Raw genomic sequence first — 20,715 nt, forward strand, 5'->3', positions numbered from 1 at the left:
GCCTGGCCCTGGCCGAGGCTCGGGCCAATGGTCACCACCCAAGGCTCGGCTTAATTAAACGAAACCATTGGACCAAGTCTCGGCCTAGACTTGGGCCAATGGTTAGCTGCCAAGACTTGGCTTAACGCAATTAAACCATTGAGCCAAGCCCTGGCCGAGGCTTGGGCCAATGGTCAGCTGCCGAAGCTTGGCAAGTGACAACAGGGCCAAGGCTTGGCCTATAGTCCGCCTTAGCGATTCCTACCTGGGAAGTAACTTGTAAATTTTGGTTCACGATTATTTTAAGTGCGACGCATGGGTTCGAGTAGAAATAAATATAAGTAATTGAAATAAAGAATAAAAGAAGTTTCGAATTGAATCATGACATTAATCATCAAATACTTTTTCAAAAATAATTTTTGGTCTAATAATTGTTAGCGTATAAGAAATTTGATTTATTTTCATGTCCGCCTTTTCCTGGTGAATCCTAATAAGTTTTCGCGATCAGATATCAGAGTTTACTTTTTTTTGCTATGACAACCGTGCAAATGTATGCGATTCTCATGTGTGTACTATACTTCTCGATAATTGGCAAAAAAGCGACACGTACATCGAGTACATCCTCTTGCAAATAGACACGTATCCTTAACAACAAATGCTATCAAGTGGACACTCAAGTTGATTGTAACACTGTCATAGTCACGAGTGTCAAGTTCCACTAGCCAGACGTGTCAGGACGAGCATTCATTTATTGATTTTACTTAACAATTTGTAAAAATAAATTAATAATTAAATCACTTTAAATAATGTCGTGGACTAAGGAGATTATTTTGTGTTTTTTATTTGTGAGTGTCATCGACTGCTACAACATTAAGATTTACGATTCTTCAACATTCGATAGTCTTCCGATTGTTCACACTCATACGGTAAGATATATTTTTGTGATCCTGAAGTTTACAGACAATCAGGAATTTTCGGATCTTTTTTTTTCAACAAGTCGATTACAAAAAAAAAAAATATGTAAATATGCAAAAGTAGAAAATTTAAAAAACTACAAGTGCAATTTTTTTAAATACTTTTTTTTATGATTTACCGATTTTAAAAAAATTTAAAAATTATCAGACGTGGGCTAACTTCAGTATCATTATATTTTTTATGACCTATAGGAGAAAAAAAGCGAACTGGTCACTCGAAAAAATTGTTTTTGTCATATCAACTGCGAAAATTGAATTTTCAAGCAACATGCAGAGGACGCAAACTATACGATTTCTGGCAATCTATAGTTTGGTTAACTTTCCTCGAACTTGTATCGAAAAGTAACTTCTCTCTCTCTATCTGTCTCTACATTCCTACACGACTTGAAACATTTTTGACTATTTCTCTCTCAAATTCAACTTCCGCCGTTGATATGACAAAAAATTTTGTTCGATACTTTATGCTCATTGGATACATTCTTATCAAGACCTCGTACTTTATCCGGTCTTGATAAGAAAGTGCCCTAACCTCAAATTCGTGACGTTACTTCAAGCCGTCAGAATCCCTACCGTTCCGCATACGTATCGAAAATAACTATTTCAAGCTGGTGATTAAACCAAAAACTGACTGACCGTCCTGCATCGTTTCTCTTTATTTCATAAAATAAATTTATAAATAATTTATGTCATCATTGATTTTTAACAGAAACAACTTATTGAACTGTGTTTCGCTGACCGGATGAATCCTGTCGCCGTAACACCGGAATTCAGTGACATCACTACGGAAATTATTAAAAATCAGGACATAGACTCGTCAGTCATCATGATCAATAGTGACTTGAAATCTGATCTGCCGAAATACTATCCGAAATTACAATCGAACATATATTTTCGGGCCTATCCAACGTACATTCTATCAGATGAATCGATCGACATAATAAAAGCTATTCAGTCTTATCCCATAAAAGAATCCATTATGTGGAACGTCCTCTCGCTGCATTTGATAATTGGGAAAAAGTGCGGAAACGCGTCTCAAGCGTTGCAAGCGGCCTGGAAAGTAAATGCGATCACGTCTTTCTTCATCTGTCATAATGAGTCCAGCGACCACTCGACCATCTACACTTATAATCCATACACAAACTGGGCACCGAAACGTTGGAATCCAGTCAAGATCACCGACAAGCCAAACGATAGATGGACGTTGTTTAAACAGACCTTCGTTAACGGTAAGATTTATTTGAAATGCCCAAGTATAATAATTTCAAATCGAAATAATATTGAAATTTTTTCTCGGGCGGAAAATTCAAAAATTCGGCGATACTTGAAAATTTTCCGTTGTCAGTTTTCGAGTCTAATTATCGGCCAATTTCCGAGCTCTACCAATGAAATTTTCTGGTTTCGGAGTAATTTCATCCGGATTTAGTCTCTTCTGCCCTTTTTTTGAGTATTTTTGGAAAAATATTTTTACCTGGGTGAAATCATTCCAAACAATTTTATTAAAGCTCATAGTAATAACAACATATGAATTTTTTTTACAGATGAAAAAATTTGCGAAAGCTTGAAATTCGACAAATCTGAATTCTTAGACGGCTATCCAATTAAAGGGCATGTAATGAGTAGAAGCAAAAGAAAAGACAAGACCAACAATAATACTTTAGCTTTTGACGGTCTTAAAGAAAATACGTGTCTATTCTATGAAAATCTATTTTCCGCCTTGAATATAACTCCGGTTCTTGAAAAGTATGATAATATTAACGGGTTTTCGAACGCAATCGCTAATGACTCATTCGATATCGTAGTACATGATCCTCAGATATTGTATCAATATGTCATATATAAGTTTGGAGATCCAATGGCTTCATACCAAGAAGGTGGTTTTATTATAGTCACACAGAAACAAAGTACAATATCGGTATTAGAGCAAGTGGCCGACATTTTCTTCACCAAAGACAATATAATACTGTCGACTGTTATTCTGACTGTTATATTTTTCATGATTTTTCTGAATCACCGTTACGACTTTTTCTTAGCTGCTTTAGATCTCTTGGCACTGATTCTTAACATGGGAATATCGGCTCCCATCGATAGGTTATCAATGCGCATCACTTTTGTGACCGCGGCTATGTTTGTATTTTTCTTCAATCCAGAGTTGCAGGGACAACTTACTTCGGCATTGTCTAGACCTGCGCGTAAAAATATTGACACATTAGAAGACTTACGTGACGGCAAATATATCACTTATGTTTACACGATCAATATTTATAATAATTTGAAAGACAGTCAAGTATGGCCAGATGGCGATTTTAAAAAATATGTCCATGCTGTCCCTAGTTATCGTCGCTGCCTGGAAGAGGTTGTAAAAAATTCTTCACTTGCTTGCATTATCGACCATAGTGCATTCAAAGACATTGATAGTAATCTATATCTATCCAAAGAGTTTTCAAAAACTTACAACGTTTTTGCGCTCCGGAAGACGTGGCCGCTAAAGAATAAGATCGATCACATAGCCCTAAAAATGTCCGAGGCTGGCTTCACAAATTACCTGGAAAGACGCAATTACTTTAGAAAGTTCTTGATAAAAAAAAAAATACTTGATCGAATCAAGAGACGTGAAGAAAATGACCAATTAGATCTAGAGGATTTTAATTTCTTTTTGTTATGCAATGCACTTTGTGTTCTTTTGCTGGTTTCGATTCTTGTGATTGAACTGATTATTAGAAAAATTCATGACTATCATAAAAGACGTTTGCGCGCATTAGAGTTAAGGAAATTGATGGTCAGTAAAAAAATTGCGGAGATCGTTTGGCGGATTGCGATTGTGACGGAACAAATTTAATTCGTTTTATTGTCGCGTGCGTTGTATGACTTTGACATTTAAAATAACAATAATAAAGTAAATATAGAACTATACTGACAACTACACTGTAAAAAATTCGCGGAGTGAATGCGGATTAAATCCGGAGTGAATGCGGAGTGAATGAATTTTTTATTAATTTAATCCCTCCGGAGTGAAATTCACTCCGGAGCGGAGTTTTGAAAATATTATTAATGAAATATAACTCCACTCAATAAAATCGAAGTAAAAATTCGCATATTACATTATTGATCAGCTGATATGCACACACATACGCACATATATATTTAGGCACACACGCGCACTCGCACACACACGCACGCACACACACACACACACACACACACATTGTTTAGCAGTTTAATATAAATTTATTTAAGTATTAAAACTCCGGACCGGAGTGAATTGGGAGTGAAATAAAATCCGCGTCACTCCGCATTCACTCCACCACTCGGAGTTCCGGAGTTTTGAAAAAAATCACTCCGCATGCGGAGTGAATTGGGAGTTTTTTTTTAGCGGAGTGATTGCGGAGTGACGCGGATTTTATTTCACTCCCAATTCACTCTGGTCCGGAGTTTTAATACTTAACTAAATTTATATTAATTTATATTAAACTGCTAAAAAATGTGTGTGTATGTGCGAGTGTGTGTTTGCGTACATGTGTGCAAATGTGTGCGTGTGTGCAAATATGTGCATGTGTGTGTGTGTGTGCAAATGTGTGCATGTATGCAAATGTGTGTGTGTGTGCAAATGTGTGCGTGTGTGCAAATGTGGGCGTGTGTGTGCAAATGTGGGCGTGTGTGTGCAAATGTGTGTGTGTGCGAATGTGTGCGTGCGTGTGTGTGCGAGTGCGCGTGTGTGTCTAAATATGTGTGTGCGTATCAGCTGATTAATTATGTAATACGCGAGTTTTTACTTCGATTGTATTGAGTGGAGTTATTTTTTATTAATATCATTTACAAAACTCCGCTCCGGAGTGAATTTCACTCCGGAAAGATTAAATTGATAAAAAATTATCTACTCCGCGAAAACTCCCCTGCGGAGTGAATTTCACTCCGAGGGGAGTGAATAATTAAAATTTCATTCATTCCGCATTCACTTCGGATTTAATCCGCATTCACTCCGCGAATTTTTTACATTGTATACAGGGATAAAAAAGATTCTTTGGCGTATTAAATTTTTATTCGCCCTATGATATTTTTTTACAGTATGAATTGAAAACAAAAATAGTGTTGGGGGGGGGGGATTTTCTTGAGACAAAAAAAATCTTTTTTGAGACAAGAAATTTCTTTTTTTTTGTATTGGATCTAATTTATTATTCGTTGTAAAACAAAAACTCATTAGATGTTCAATATTTGAATAAACAAACTTAATTTTTAAAAATTTCATATTTTAAGAGACATACGTATTTGTATATGTACGCTGGTACACATACACATTTTTTGTTTATTCATAAATAAATGTATATCATTATACATCAACAGTAACATCACAGTGGCTTGATGTGTATACAAGAAATAATAAGTACCTTAATTATCAATACATTTGTCCAGAATTATTGTAAAAATAATACTTTTTTTTTTTTACAACTCAAAATATATAAAAACGAAAAAAATTTGGTTGTCAAAAGTTTAAAATAATGACGAGAACATTAAAATTTTTAAATAAAAAAAATTATGTTACTGACTGCTTAAAATTAATAAACTTTTTTCTTTATTGTTATCCAATAATTTTTTTTTTTGTAATATAATTTATTCAATAGTTTTGTAAAGACGGCAATAGTTGGACAGTGTCCATTTTTCAGTATAAAAAAATTTTCCGTATATATAGGTATATTTTTTTTTATTTTTTTACAATATAGTTATCAATACACAAAGTTCGATTCATTGAACAATATATGTGATGTGAAGCATATTATTTATGGGTCGTTCCATGCCAAATCGACAAATTTTTTACCCGACCCCCTTCGATTTTGCTCAATGTTTTCTATTTTTTTCTACCCAATAAAAGACATTTATAGGAATTATTTTAGATTTTTGTACCTAACCGAAAGAATGTTACGATTTTTTGAAAAAAACCGCTTTTTTTTTTTTTTAATCGCTAGAACTTTTTTAAAAATTGAACGATTGAGACCACACCAAATCGAAAATTTTTGTTTTTTAATGTAGTTGAAAAAAAAAAAAAAATACGAAAAAAATTTCGAAAGTCCGGATCTATGAAATATTTCGGTTCTTTCGAAATAACCGTCATTTTCTCGATGTCCGACCCCTTTTATTTTTTTTTTTTTTTTACTTAAAAAAAAATTCAACTATGACATATTATTTTAGGAAGGAAAATAAACGACGCATTCGATTTCAAGCCTTAAGAAGTTTAAAATACATTTGAAATTATTTTTCTTTATACCTTAGTCGAAAGTACGCACTTCCCTCCCTAATTTTGAGGCCTAAAGTCTTATTTCCCTCTCCTGGTGGAGTTACACGCGCCTCACTTATATCGCCGGGAGCAAAAAATTTTTTCGTGCCTACAGAAACAGCCGGTTGCTGCCATCTAGTGATCATCTACCACTTTATAAATAAAATTTTTCTTTATCCCTTAGTCGAAAGTACGCACTTCCCTCCCTAATTTTAAGGCCTAAAGTCTCATTTCCCTCTCCTAGTGGAGTTACACGCGCCCCACTTACATCGCCGGGAGCAAAAAATTTTTTCGTGCCTACGGAAACAGCCGGCTGCTGCCATCTACTGAACGTCTACCACTTTATCAATAAAATTTTTGACGATAACATCATAGATCGTTGCTTTATTTATATGTACGTCAGTGTTTTTTGTGTCTCGTTGTTTGTGATATTTTAAGTAAACAGTGTACTTGCAATAATAAAATGACTGAAAAAGTATCATCTTATGACTCTATGGACGAGGATGAGGTGATAAAAGATTTTGATGCAGAGGCGAGGTTAATTATTGAAAGTTTATGTATTCATTTATATATTATTTATTGGCAGGAAAAAAATCTTGTTCATAGGCATAAATTTATTTCTTTCGAAAAAAAATAATTATTTTTTATTTTTATTTTTTATAAGTATAATTATGTCTTTTTTTTTGTTTTGTTTTTGATGCCTGCCCCCGCCGACCAGACGCACTCGCTTCGCTCGTGCTTTCAAATGTCGCGGGGCAGGCATCAAAAACGCAACAAAAAAAAAAAAGGGAGACGGAAAAAAATTAAAGTTTTATGTATGTCCGAAAGAGGCGCGTCAATAGGGAGCAAATAAAAAAAACATGGCCGACCTGTCAGCTGAAGGCAGAACGTGGTTGTGTTGTTTATAGTATTCAAAAATGTAATTAATAAACGTACTTTCGACCAGGTATAAAGAAAAATCGTATACACCACACGGGAAGATAGTTAAAAGCCCTGCCCTGTGTGTCATGATGCCCTCGGCTTCGCCTCGGGCATCATATCACACAGGGCAGGAATTTCAACTTTCTTCCCTTGTAGTGTAATATACTATTTCATGATAGCGTCGTAGATCGTTGCTTTATATATGCGTCAGTATTTTTGTGTCTCATTGTATGTAATATTTTAATTAAACAGTGTAATTACAATAATAAGATAAATGAAAAAGTTTCATCGGATGAATCTATGGACGAGGATGAGGTGATAAAAGATTTTGATGCAGAGGCGAAGTTAATTATTGAAAGTTTATGTATTTATTTATATATTATTTATTGGCAGGAAAAAAATCTTGTTCATAGGCATAAATTTATTTCTTTCGAAAAAAAATAATTATTTTTTATTTTTTATAAGTATAATTATGTCTTTTTTTTGTTGCGTTTTTGATGCCTGCCCCCGCCGACCAGACGCACTCGCTTCGCTCGTGCTTTCAAATGTCGCGGGGCAGGCATCAAAAACGCAACAAAAAAAAAAAGAGAGATGGAAAAAAATTAAAGTTTTATGTATGTCCGAAAGAGGCGCGTCAATAGGGAGCAAATAAAAAAAACATGGCCGACCTGTCAGCTGAAGGCAGAACGTGGTTGTATTGTTTATAGTATTCAAAAATGTAATTAATAAACGTACTTTCGACCAGGTATAAAGAAAAATCGTATACACCACACGGGAAGATAGTTGAAAGCCCTGCCCTGTGTGTCATGATGCCCTCGGCTTCGCCTCGGGCATCTTATCACACAGGGCAGGAATTTCAACTTTCTTCCCTTGTAGTGTAATATACTATTTCTATAGAAATTAAATATCCAAAAATTTTCAAGCCAAAAAATAATAAAATTTTTTTTTGGCCGAAAAGTGGCGACAGAAGGCCTGGTATAGTGAACACTTAAAAATTGTTAATATTGTTTGAGTGCGACAAGTAAACTTGTCGCACTCAAATTTACTCGTCGCACGCAGATAATCGTTTAACGCATACAAGTGTCGTGGAAACAGTTGAATGGGCAAACAGCTATTTGGCGAACAAAAGAGCGTGCGCTAAGATAGCACTTATATTGCATGAATGATATAAAAGGCTTTTTTCGCCGAATAAAATTAATTATTTTTAATATCACGTGTGCCGTGTTACTGTGACGTGTTTATTTATCGATTACTGTCGTGTGTCGTTTAAATTACTGGCAATATCGCGTTACCGTTGACATTCTAAAAGACTTACCAACCGTCGAAGGCACAAGGGCGTCAAAAAATTTTTTTTTTTCTCTAATTTTCACTTACTTTTCTTCAAAGTATAAGAAATCTAATTTTTTTTCTCATCAATTCAATTTTTGGGATTAATTTTTTTTTTACGCCCTTATAAATTCCGAGTATTAAAAAGGCATATAAAATAATATTGAATAAAAAGAAAAATTTCTGTAGATTTATTGTACTTTAGAGTTCATTTTTGGTGATGTAAATTTTCTCAATTCACGTTATGGGTTTTATTTAATGTGTTCTTTATTTACCTGAAAAAATAAAGTTGCGTAAAATAAGGAGGTCAGTTAATATTTACCTGCAAATTGATTTTTTTAAAAGCGACAATGTTGAGGCGGGAGAGTTATTGACTACAAAAATAAAAAACTGCACATGGATAAATTTAAAAGCTAATACATGTAACAGTCGAACCGCGGACAGACACGTATCCTTTGCGACCACGTCAACGGGAATTTCTTTGTTTAATTATTTTATTCCGTTAGTTACAGCCTGCGTAATATACGTGGCCAGTAACTATTCATTCAAATTGATTTTTTTCAAAGCAAAACCATAACGTTTAGATGTGAATTAGCGAACCTTGGTTGGACACGTATCCTCTGCAACTACGGAAAGGAAAACACTATTTGTATATTCATATTATTCCGTCAGTTACAGCTGAGAAATCGAAGAGAACAGACGGGTATTTTACGAGTATAAATTTATTGATTTTGAATATATTAATTTATTAAATAATTACTGCACTAAAAAAATAACAATGAAGTGGACGAACAAGATTCTTCTGAGTATTTTATTTGTGAGTGTCATCGACTGCTACAATATCAAGATTTTTGATTCTTCGTCATCGAATAATCTTCCGACTTTTCACAAACATACGGTAATTTATTTATTCTTTTAATTTTTATCTAAATAATTAATCAATTGAATTATTTATTTCTCAACAGTGACATCTGCTAGAAATATGTTTTCCTAATCAACTGAACCCTGTGGCCATTACCGCTGACCTGATTGATGTTATGCACGAGACTCAAAGAAATGAAGCTATCGACTCGTCCCTTGTTGTCATCGACAAGAATTTTAAGTCTAAAGCGATCAAAAAATACTACCCACGGCATCCTACTTATGTCCTATCGACTGACTTAATTGGCCAACTCCAGACAAATATCAATGAAATAAAATCCAGTGAAATTTGGAACGTCGCTTCAGTGATTGTTGGAATAGGAAAAGATTGTGACCGTGCATCGAAAGTTCTCCAGATGATTTGGGAGATTGAGGCTTTGTCTTCTTATTACGTATGTCAGCATAGTTTGAGCAACAGGACCATCATCTACACCTTCAACCCTTACACGGATCGAGCCCCCACACCGTGGCGGAAAGAGAAGATTGCAGACAAGCCAGATGACAGATGGACTTTGTACAGGCAGCAATTCGTCAACAGTAAGTTATTATTGATTAAAAATTTTTTCATTACATCTGCGCTAAATGTTTAAATTTCTGCCTTGTCTAGAGAGGAGAAAGTCGTTATTTTTTTCTATGTGAAAACAAACGATGAAGTTAAGCGCATGCGCCATTCTTCCCACAAATAGAGGCAAAAATTTAAACTTTCAGGTGTAGATATAGTGAAAAATTATCAGTATACACCACGGAGGAAAGTAGGCCTTCTTCTCGGGTAGGTTAATATACACACGGGTTAAAATCTCATAATATTTTAAAAGTATTTCTTTTATTACTTATGATGTTTCAAACGCACCTGTACGGCCAATGATTATTACTGGTCTTGTCATTCCGAGAGCACCCACAGTTCTTATCGGATCTTATTGAAATTTTCTACACTTATTCTATAGGCGATTATCTTGATCAAATTCGAAGATAAGCTAAATTGTTCGATTAGTTTTGAAGTAATGGCTGTTTGAAATTTTCACGATTTTTCGAAAAAATCAGTTTTTATTCACTGTTTAAGTTCATATAACATTATAACTAAACCTGCCCAGGTAGGAATCGCCAAGGCTGACCATAGGCCGAGCCTTGGCCCTGTTGTCACTTGCCAAGCTTCGGCAGCTGACCATTGGCCCAAGCCTCGGCCAGGGCTTGGTCCAATGGTTTGATTACGTTAAGCCAAGTCTTGGCAGCTAACCATTGGCCCAAGTCTAGGCCGAGGCTTGGTCCAATAATTTCATTTAGTTAAGCCGAGCTTTGGGTAGTGACCATTGGCCCGAGCCTCGGCCAGGTCCAGGCCCTATGTTTTGATTTTTGTTAAATCGAGCCTTGGGTAGTGACCATTGGCCCGAGCCTCGGCCAGGGCCAGGCCCGATAATTTAATTTTGATTAAATCGAGCCTTGGCCGCTGACCGTTGGCCCAAGGATCGGCCGAGGCTGGATCCGATAGTTTAATTTTCGTCAAGCCGAGCCTTGGCAGCTGATCATTGGCCAATGCCTCAGCATGGGTTAAATTTTTATTTAATATTAAAATTATCAACTTTACATGTATCTATATATATGTATATCGAGAAGACCAGGGCATAACGGTCTACCGAGAATACGATTAATATCAAGAGTTGAAATTTTCTAAAAAGTAAAATTATTTGATATACAATAATTTTCATTTAATCAGTTATTGCTATGTACAAAACTTTAGTTAACATGAAATTTTTATTTTTGGCGGGCAAAATGGGGTATCCTTTAAATAAGTTGAAAAAAAAAATTTCTGAAAGTTGATCAAATTTCATTAAATTCAAATTTTTTATATGTAATATACATAAAGAAAAATTACATTTCACATCATTGGTGGATACGAAGGCAAAAAAAAAATTTTTTTGTGGGGCAGAGAGGCCTTCCTCCAAAAAATAATAATTTTTTTTTTTTTTAAATTGTTTTCATCATTAAGAATGTATTTCTTTCTCTTGACAATTATTTTTGGTTTTACAATACTCAAAAAAAAATTTTTAGGTGTAATAAATCGTTTCCCCTCGATTAGCTTAATTACTAATTGTTATTTAATAAAAAAAAACAATTCTATATTTTTTATTTGTCATTATTGTGAACCCAAAAAACGGGTTTTTTGATTTTTTAGACTACAGATTATTTTGTATTATTTCAAAAATTTTATCAATTAATGAATAAAATATTATTTTCGAATTTTTTTAGTGGCCGAATTTGCCCCAGCTATAGAGAATCAGCCGAAAAATGAATTAATATATTAAATTTTTTTTAATTTGACGATAAAAATATGAAAGAATCATTTATTCAGAATTTTTGGATGGTCCATTTTGCCCCAGGTGTCATGCGTAGTGCTAAAAATGCGCAAATATATCGGATTTATAGCAATTAGACAAAAAAAAAATTTTTTTTTTTTTTAATATTTTGGGGGTATTCCGTTTTGCCTACCCTACCCCCTTTTGCCCCCCCCCCTTCCCTAGTAGTGCTAATAAAAATATGTCATTACTCATCAGAGAATTGTTTTGTTCATTAAATAAAACTACAGTTCACCTTATGTTTACGATTTAATATTTTTGAATTAAATTGTATTTAAATAATTAACAAGCAAAAAAATCATGATTATCTGGACGTCAGATTTAGCACAGTGGATAGCGTCCCGGCCTAGTAATCAGAAGGATCTCAGTTCGAACCCCGGTAGCCCCCAGATAATTTTATTCGTTATTTCCCATTAATTCAGTAATTAGTTAATTACACTCCAATGTAATGTCGATAAAAGTGTGATCAAACTTTTTTTTAATTATATTTATTAATTTAAATAATAATAATTTAGATCGAGCATTGGGTGAGCCTTAGATTTTTTGCTTCCTGAGGTTTGGCCGAGGCTTGATTTTTTATTTCCCAAGCCTTGGCCAAGACTCAATTTTTTGTTTCCCAAGACTCGGCCGAGGCTTGATATTTTGTTCCCCAAGGCTGGGGACATGGTTATCATCCAAGGCTTGGACCAATCCTTGGCCCAATGCTCAGCCAAGGCACGTGCCAAGCCTTGCATAATCCTAGTGACGCTTGGCCAAGGCTTGGTCCAAACCTTGCCCAGTTGTTCTTTCCTACCTGGGTGATAGACAATTTCAGTAAAAAATATCTTAAAGCTTGTTTAGTAAGCTTTAATATTTGACCTTAAACTTTATGTTTTTACCATTTCTTCTAATAATTTGATGGTATATTCTAATGGAATCAAAAAATTTTGAAAATATGGTGTTTATGCTACATAACTTATGCATTTCTCATTATAATACGATTTTTTCAGTTGTATCTTATTGTGTAACTGCTACAGGGCCAGAAACAGAGTATTTTACCGGCAGTTGAGCAAATCGTCGACCAAGTATTTACCAAACAATCGATAATAATGTCCTCTGTTATTTTGATCTTTATATTTATGATGATTCTGCTGAATCACAAGTTCCAATTCGGCGCAGCTGCTCTAGATCTCTTGTCATTGATTCTTAACATGGGAATATCGACTCCCATGGATAGGTTATCAATGCGCATAACCTTCATAAGTGCTACTTTGTTTGTTGTGATTTTCAACCCGGTTTTACAGGGGCAATTGGAAGCTGTGTTGACCAGGCCAAGTACTACAAACATTGAAACTTTACACGACTTACATGAAAACCATTATGTTGTTTATTATGATGTGCTTCTCGATGAGGAGCTGATTAAAGCAGAATTAGGGTCAAACGATTCTGTGGACGAACATTTTATTCCAAAACTTGGCGATCTTTGGTATTGCAAAACTTTGATTAAGCAAAATAATTCGATTGCTTGCATCATATTCGATGCTTATCTTGATAACATAAAATCTAGTGACAAGTTTCATTTTTCGAAAGAGAAATTGTTTAAAGAACATGAATGGCTCGTGGTTCGAAAACAGTGGCCGTTAAAAAAGAAGATCGATGAAGTAGCCATGAGACTTGTTGAGTCTGGTTTTATCGAACACGTGGAAAGACAAAATGTGTACAAGAATTACGTACGGAAACAAAGATTGATTAGAAGAATTAAGATGCGCGAGCAAAATGACCAATTAGATTTCGAGGAATTTGAGTTGTTTTTGTTATTTGTTGTACTCAGCGTAATTTGGCTGTTTCTGATCCTTCTTATTGAGATAATGTGTAAAAAGATGCAGGACTACCATAAAAGACGTCTGCGCGAATCGAAATTGAGAAAATTGATAATGAGAAGGAGAATGGCGGCTGCCATTAGACAAATGGCTTTTTTCGCCGAACAAAATTAATTATTTTTAATATCACGTGTGCCGTGTTACTGTGACGTGTTTATTTATCGATTACTGTCGTGTGTCGTTTAAATAACTGGCAATATCGCGTTACCGTTGACATTCTAAAAGACTTACCAACCGTCGAAGGCACAAGGGCGTCAAAAAATTTTTTTTTTCTCTAATTTTCACTTACTTTTCTTCAAAGTATAAGAAATCTAATTTTTCTTCTCATCAATTCAATTTTTGGGATTAATTTTTTTTTTACGCCCTTATAAATCCCGAGTATTAAAGAGGCATATAAAATAATATTGAATAAAAAGAAAAATTTCTGTAGATTTATTGTACTTAAGATTTCATTTTCTGTGATGTAAATTTTCTCAATTCACGTTATGGGTTTTATTTAATGTGTTCTTTATTTACCTAAAAAAATAAAGTTGCGTAAAATAAGGAGGTCAGTTAATATTTACCTGCAAATTGATTTTTTTAAAAACGACAGTGTTAAGGCGGGAGAGTTATTGACTACAAAAATAAAAAACTGCACATGGATAAATTTAAAAACTAATACTTGTAACAGTCGGACTGCGGACGGACACGTATCCTTTGCGACCACGTCAACGGGAATTTCTTTGTTTAATTATTTTATTCCGTTAGTTACATCCTGCGTAATATACGTGGCCAGTAACTATGCATTCCAACTGATTTTTTTTTAAAGCAAAACCATAATAATTAGATGTGAATTAGCGAACCTTGGTTGGACACGTATCCTTTGCAACCACGGAAAGGAAAACACTATTTTTATGTTCATTTTATTCCGTCAGTTACAGCTGAGAATCGAAGAGAACAGACACGTATTTAACGAGTATAAATTTATTGATTTTGAATATATTAATTTATTAAATAATTACTGCACTAAAACAATAACAATAAAGTGGACGAACAAGATTGTTCTGAGTATTTTATTTGTGAATGTCATCAACTGCTACAACATCAAGATTTTTTATTCTTCGTCATCAAATGATCTTCCGACTTTTCACACACATACGGTAATATATTTATTCTTTTAATTTTTATCTAAATAATTAATCAATTGAATTATTTATTTCTCAACAGTGACAGTTGCTAGAAATGTGTTTTCCTAATCAACTAAATCCTGTGGCCATAACCGCTGACCTGATCGATGTTATGTACGAGACTCAAAGAAATGATGCTGTCGACTCGTCCCTCGTTGTCATCGACAAGAATTTCAAGTCTGAAGCGATCCAAAAATACTACCCACGGCATCCTACTTATGTTATTTCGACTGACTCAAGAAACCAACTCCAACCAATATTAATGAAATAACATCCAGTGACATTTGAAACATCGCTTCAGTGATTGTTGGAATAGAAAAAAGAAATGGTGAAAAACGGTTTTCTTCGATTATCTTCGAAGCGACTTATTCTATCAATTTCAAAATCTGATCAGCTTTAGAACTCAATAAAACGCGCCCATTGCCACCTTAAACATCTCAATCGGTTAATTTGTTCCAGAGATATCGTTGAAGAAATGAATGGTAAAAAACGGTTTTTTTCGAAAACACTGGCATACAAATATATTTTCAAGCTTGAAGAGCTCGAAAATGTATTCACAGCAATGTTTTCGAGCTCCTTGAGCTTGAAAACAGCGGGAAGTTTTAGGGCTGGTCAACCGATAGACAGATTTTTTTTATCGTATTGTTTGTTTAAAAAAAATCTGTCTATCGGTTGACCCTGCGGGCCAGCCCTAAAATTTTCCGCTGTTTTCAAGATCCTTGAGCTTGAAAACTTTGTCGTGAATACATTTTCGAGATCTTCGAGCTCCGAAATGCGTTTGTATGCTATTGTTTTCGAAAAAAAATCGTTTTTTAGCATTTCTTTCTCCCACGATATCTCGCGAACGAATTAACCGATTTCGATGGCTTCGACGGCAATCGACGTGTTATATTGAGTTCTAGAGCTGATTAAATTTTGGAATTAATCGGATGAGTCCCTTTGAAGATAATCGAAGAAAACCGTTTTTCACCATTTCGTTCTCGAACGAGTTCTCTCGAACGAACCAATCGATTTCAATTGTTGAGGCGGCAATCGACGCGTTTTATTGAGTTCTAGTGCTGATAGGATTTTGAAATTGATCAATCGAGCCATTTCCGAAAAATTTGAAGAAAAACTTAAAAAAAAATTTTTTTAACTTCCCGCTAAGAAAATTGTAAATTTTCAAAAATTCGGGAAGTTATTGGTTTCGGTCCGATTTACGAAAATCGAATTTCTATCAGATGTCGACGTTTTGAGGTCCTAGGAAGCTATTCTGACTAATTTCAAGATGATGTCCGAGTGTATGTATGTATGTATGTACGTACGTACGTACGTACGTATGTAAATATCTGTATCTTTTGAACGGATGAACCGATTTTGAACTTTAAGGTGCCATTCGACGCGGATTGTCAATATCTTGAAGCCGAGAGGAAATTGAGCTTGGTCGGTAGGGCTCGTTCAGAGATATTCCAAAAATAAAGTTTTTTCAAAAATGTTTTTTTTGGATAACTTTTAATGTGCTCGAAGGATTAATTCCAAAATGGACTGGGCTCTAGAGCTTTATAAGCCGCGTCGAATGCCACCTCAACCATCAAAATCGGTTCATTCGTTCAAGAGAAACCGTTGTCGAAAGAATTAAAAAAAAAAATTTTTTTTATTTTTCCTGAAATATCTCAAAAACGACTCGATAAATCGGATCCAAAATTTTATCAGCTTTAGAACTTGACAAAACGCATCGATTGCCGCCTCAACCATCAAAATCGGTTAATTCGTTCGCGAGATATCGTGGGAGAAAGAAATGCTAAAAAATGGTTTTTTATAAAACAATGGCATACAAAAGTATTTGCGAGCTCGTAGAGCTCGAAAATGTATTCACAATAGTGTTTTCGAGCTCAACGAGCTCGAAAACAGCGGGAAGTTTTGGGGCTGGCCCGCAGGGTCAACTGACAGACCGATTTTTTTTCTTGTATTTCTTCTATATCTTAGAGTCCATTTGATCGATCGATTTGAAATTTTTAGAAAAGTTGACGGCCAACAAACTCTTTCGATTGCCACCTCAAACATCTCAATCGGTCAATTCATTAAAAAGATATTAAGAGTTTACATCCATACACACACACACACACACACACACACACACACACACACACACACACACACACACACACACACACACACACACACACACACACACACACACACACACACACACATAGATACAGACGCTCGGACATCCTTCTGAAAATAGTCAGAATAGCTTCCTAGGACCTCAAAACGTCGACATCTGATGAAATTTCGATTTTCGTAAATCAGGGTGAAAACAATAACTTCCCGAATTTTTCAAAAATCGTCGATTTTCTTAGCGGGAACTTAGAAAAATTCGAAAATTTTCTACTGGAGTTACCGTTACTCTATTTTTCTACAAAAATTGTAAATTTTTGAAAAATTGTAATTTGAGTTGAACAAGTCATTTTGAAACTTTAAGTCTATTATCGAATTTATCAAATTGTTTGACAATGAAAAAAAATTTTATCATATAAATATAGAGCTCAAAAAGTGAATAAATAAATCATTAAACTTTTTTTTTTAATTTTAGGATTTTTTTTATCAGAAAAAAATCAGAACTTATGTACAACAAAATATTGTGTAGAAATTCATAATAAAATTTTTCTGTTAAGTATTGAATATTTTAATATGTTAAATAAAAAAATTACTCTGTCTTTTAAAAATTTTTAATCCATTTATTCTGTAACTGTACTTTGAAAACATTATAATTAAGAGGAGGGAAGGGCAAAACGAGCTCAGGGGGTAAAATGGGCCCTCTAAAATTTCAGATGCCTTGAAATATTTTGGGGCAAAGTGGGCTTCCCAAATTTTTTTCTTAATTTAAATGATTCAAGTATAACCCTGATTAAACAAAACGATTCACTCAATGATGAATGTATATCTATATAATAGTAGTAAAATTGAATCATTTTGAATTGTTTTGAATCGTTTCTAGTCGTTTTGAATCGTTTCTTTTAATCCGGGAAGGAACTCTTGTGAAATTTTCGAGATTGTGCTTTACTTTCTACTCGATTAGATGAAAAATTTTCTGAACTTAAATTTGAAATTAATTTTTTTTTTAAGGGCATTCTCAGACAGTACCCCCCACTTTTTAAAAATATATTATGACTTTCAACTGTCATAACCATATTTAAATTTTATTAATTAATTAAAAGAACATTAAAACCTTAATTGAAAAAAGGACAATGTAGTCGTAATTTCGTTGAGATATAGAATTTGAAAAAAATTACTTACAATTGATATCAATTGGGAGTTAAACGAAATTTATTGAATAAATTTTAGCCAACAAAATTTAAAAATTCGAATTATAAAAATGACATGACAATTTTACTGAAATTTATTTAAGACATTTCGTTCAACTCCTAATTGATATCAAGTGTAAATATTTTTTTTTTAAATCTATATATCGACGAAATTATGACTACGTTGTCCTTTTTTAAACTAATTTTTTAATTATTTTTTAATTAATTGATAAAAATTTGATACGCTCATGACAGTTGAAAGTCATTAAAAATTTTTTAAAAGTGGGGGGGGGGCACTGCCTGAGAATGGCCTTAAAGCTTGGAAATAACCTAAGCACGATAAATCAATCCTCTGAAAAATTGGTTAATTAGTTTTTAAGATGAAATAAAATAATAACCAAATTTTAGTAGATTTCTCCGAGGGCCTATTCGCCTTAAATTTCAATTTTTTATTTTTGGAGTATATTGATCGCGAATACATGGCAGAAGACTAGAAAAAGTAGAAGGGGTAAAAATATTAAATATCAAAACTTTTTTTTGTGATTGTGATTTGAAATTATAACTCGGAACCCGGCATTTCCAACTGACCCGGCATATTGTTACCAAATATACGGTAAGGACACGGAAAAAACAGAATATTAAAAATTAATAAATAATAGTAAAAAGTGGAATCTGTTATTAATAATTAGTACTATTATGTACTTAATGCAAAGTAGTTTACTAATTTTTGTAGATTCCTAAAATCTACTATCAATTATTTAAAAAGTAAGTAAATATCATTACTTTTAGGTATAATATGTGACTTATTAGTGAAAGTTAATTAATTTATGGCATAAATCTATTAAAAAGTAATGATTGGTCAAATTAAGAATTGATATCTTAGATAATGATTTTTCCAGCCGAAAATTGCAAAAGTTACTAACTTTTATTTTATAAAGTCGATATCACTAATCAATTATTAGCTTAAAATATCATTCATTCATCATTATAAATTAATTTACAATATACGTAAATCGAATAAGTGGTAAAAAATAAAATGAAAAATTAGTATACTAGATACTGATTTTTTACTCATAAAAATACCGAAAACTTTTAACTCTTATTTTATAAATCCTATCCCGTTGACTAATAATTAATATAAAATGTTATTTATTCGTTATTATAAATTAATTTATAATATACATACACTGTAAAAAATCCGGAGTGAATTCGGAGTGAAATTAAATCCGAATTCACTCCGCATTTACTCCGGTCCGGAGTTTTAACATTTAAATTAATTTATATTAAACTGTTAAACAGCGTGAGTGTGTTCGGGTGTGTGCGTTTATGCGAATGTGTTCGTGTGTGTGTCCGGGGGTGTGCGTATGTGTGTGCATGTGTCCGATCGGGTGTGTGGGTTCGCGCGTGTGTTCGGGCGTGTGCGTATGTGTGTTCAGGTGTGTGTGTATGTGTGTTCGGGTGTGTGCGTGTGTGCGTGTGTGTGTTGGGTGTGTGCGTATGTGTGTGCATGTGTCTGATCGGGTGTGTGCGTTTGTGCGAATATGTTCGGATGTGTGCGAATGTGTGCATATGTGTGTTCGGGTGTGCGCATGTGTGCGAATATGTGTGTGTGTTCGGGTGTGTGTGCGTGTGTGTGTGTGCGTATTGGTTGATCAGTACTGTAATACGCGAATTTTTATTTCGATTTTACTTAGTGGAGTTATATTTTATTAACAATATTTTTAAAACTCCCCTCCGGAGTGAATTTCACTCCGGAGGGATTAAATTAATAAAAAATTATTCACTCCGCGAAAACTCTCCTGCGGAGTGAATTTCACTCCGAGGGGAATGAATAATTAAAAATTCATTCACTCCGCATTCACTCCGTATTTAATCCGCATTCACTCTGCGAATTTTTTACAGTGTAATTGTAGCCTTGAAATTAACACAATATTTATGGTTAAAGTTATACGTACTCCCATAAACGAATTTGTGGAAAACCGAATTTAAAATCAACATTTTTAAATGTCACTTTGACATAATTGATTTGAGTTAAAAAGAAAAAAAAATTTTGTATGGATTGTTTTCAACACACAGATTGTCTACAATGATTCCATAAATTAAACTCAATATTTTTTATGGTGCGAGTCTGTTAATTACATTGAAAAAATAAAATTACTAGTTATTTTAATGAAAAGTCATTTTTTTTATTTATCGCTTTATAAAACGGAAATAAATCATTCTAGAGAAATAAAAAAAAAAAAAAAATGTGTGATGAAGCTAATTGAATATTCCTTCAGTTAAATACATCAGAACCGAATAAATTTATTTTATTCTCATGCATATCGATTATCAAAAATAGGTCAAATTTATCTTCAAATTTTTTTCAATCTTAATTCTTAAAAATAACAGAAAAATTATTTCTAGTATTTATTTTCATTCGAGATTCAACAAGTACACATTTTTGGCTTTAATGATTATATATTTATTTATAATGATTTATATGACTATTTTGCATGGAATTATCAATTGCCTTTGTGAAAAAATATATACCCGAACGGAATTGAATATCTACGACGTATATTTTTATTTACGTCGCATTTATTCGGTTTCGCTCGGATATATTCTTTTCGTGTACGCATATTAAATGAACCAAAAATCTTGGAGAATTCTGAGACACATTCGA

General features: G+C 33.7%; 1 protein-coding gene and 1 long non-coding RNA gene across 2 annotated transcripts; both read left to right on the forward strand.

The window, feature by feature from the left end:
• The first annotated feature begins 207 nt into the window (after positions 1 to 207).
• Positions 208 to 3,896, forward strand: LOC130665562 (uncharacterized). Its single transcript, XM_057466014.1, has 3 exons — positions 208 to 905; positions 1,660 to 2,179; positions 2,492 to 3,896. The coding sequence occupies exons 1-3, from the start codon at positions 786 to 788 to the stop codon at positions 3,787 to 3,789; spliced, it is 1,938 nt and encodes a 645-aa protein (XP_057321997.1). The 5' UTR covers positions 208 to 785; the 3' UTR covers positions 3,790 to 3,896.
• Positions 3,897 to 9,067: 5,171 nt separating this feature from the next.
• On the forward strand, positions 9,068 to 16,949 carry LOC130665564 (uncharacterized). The gene is made up of 4 exons (XR_008989553.1): positions 9,068 to 9,364; positions 9,432 to 9,924; positions 12,728 to 14,736; positions 14,804 to 16,949. It is a non-coding gene; the product is annotated as an uncharacterized LOC130665564 (long non-coding RNA).
• The last annotated feature ends 3,766 nt before the right edge of the window (positions 16,950 to 20,715 follow it).

This window comes from Microplitis mediator, chromosome 3, assembly GCF_029852145.1.
Source record: "Microplitis mediator isolate UGA2020A chromosome 3, iyMicMedi2.1, whole genome shotgun sequence".
Lineage (NCBI taxonomy): Eukaryota > Metazoa > Arthropoda > Insecta > Hymenoptera > Braconidae > Microplitis > Microplitis mediator.

Excerpts from the sequence above, each read along its gene's own strand:
- LOC130665562 (XM_057466014.1), top strand. The coding sequence starts at position 786 with ATGTCGTGGACTAAGGAGATTATTTTGTGTTTTTTATTTGTGAGTGTC. Across the intron at positions 906-1,659 it reads CGATTGTTCACACTCATACG|AAACAACTTATTGAACTGTG; the intron begins GTAAGATATATT and ends GATTTTTAACAG. Across the intron at positions 2,180-2,491 it reads TAAACAGACCTTCGTTAACG|ATGAAAAAATTTGCGAAAGC; the intron begins GTAAGATTTATT and ends TTTTTTTTACAG.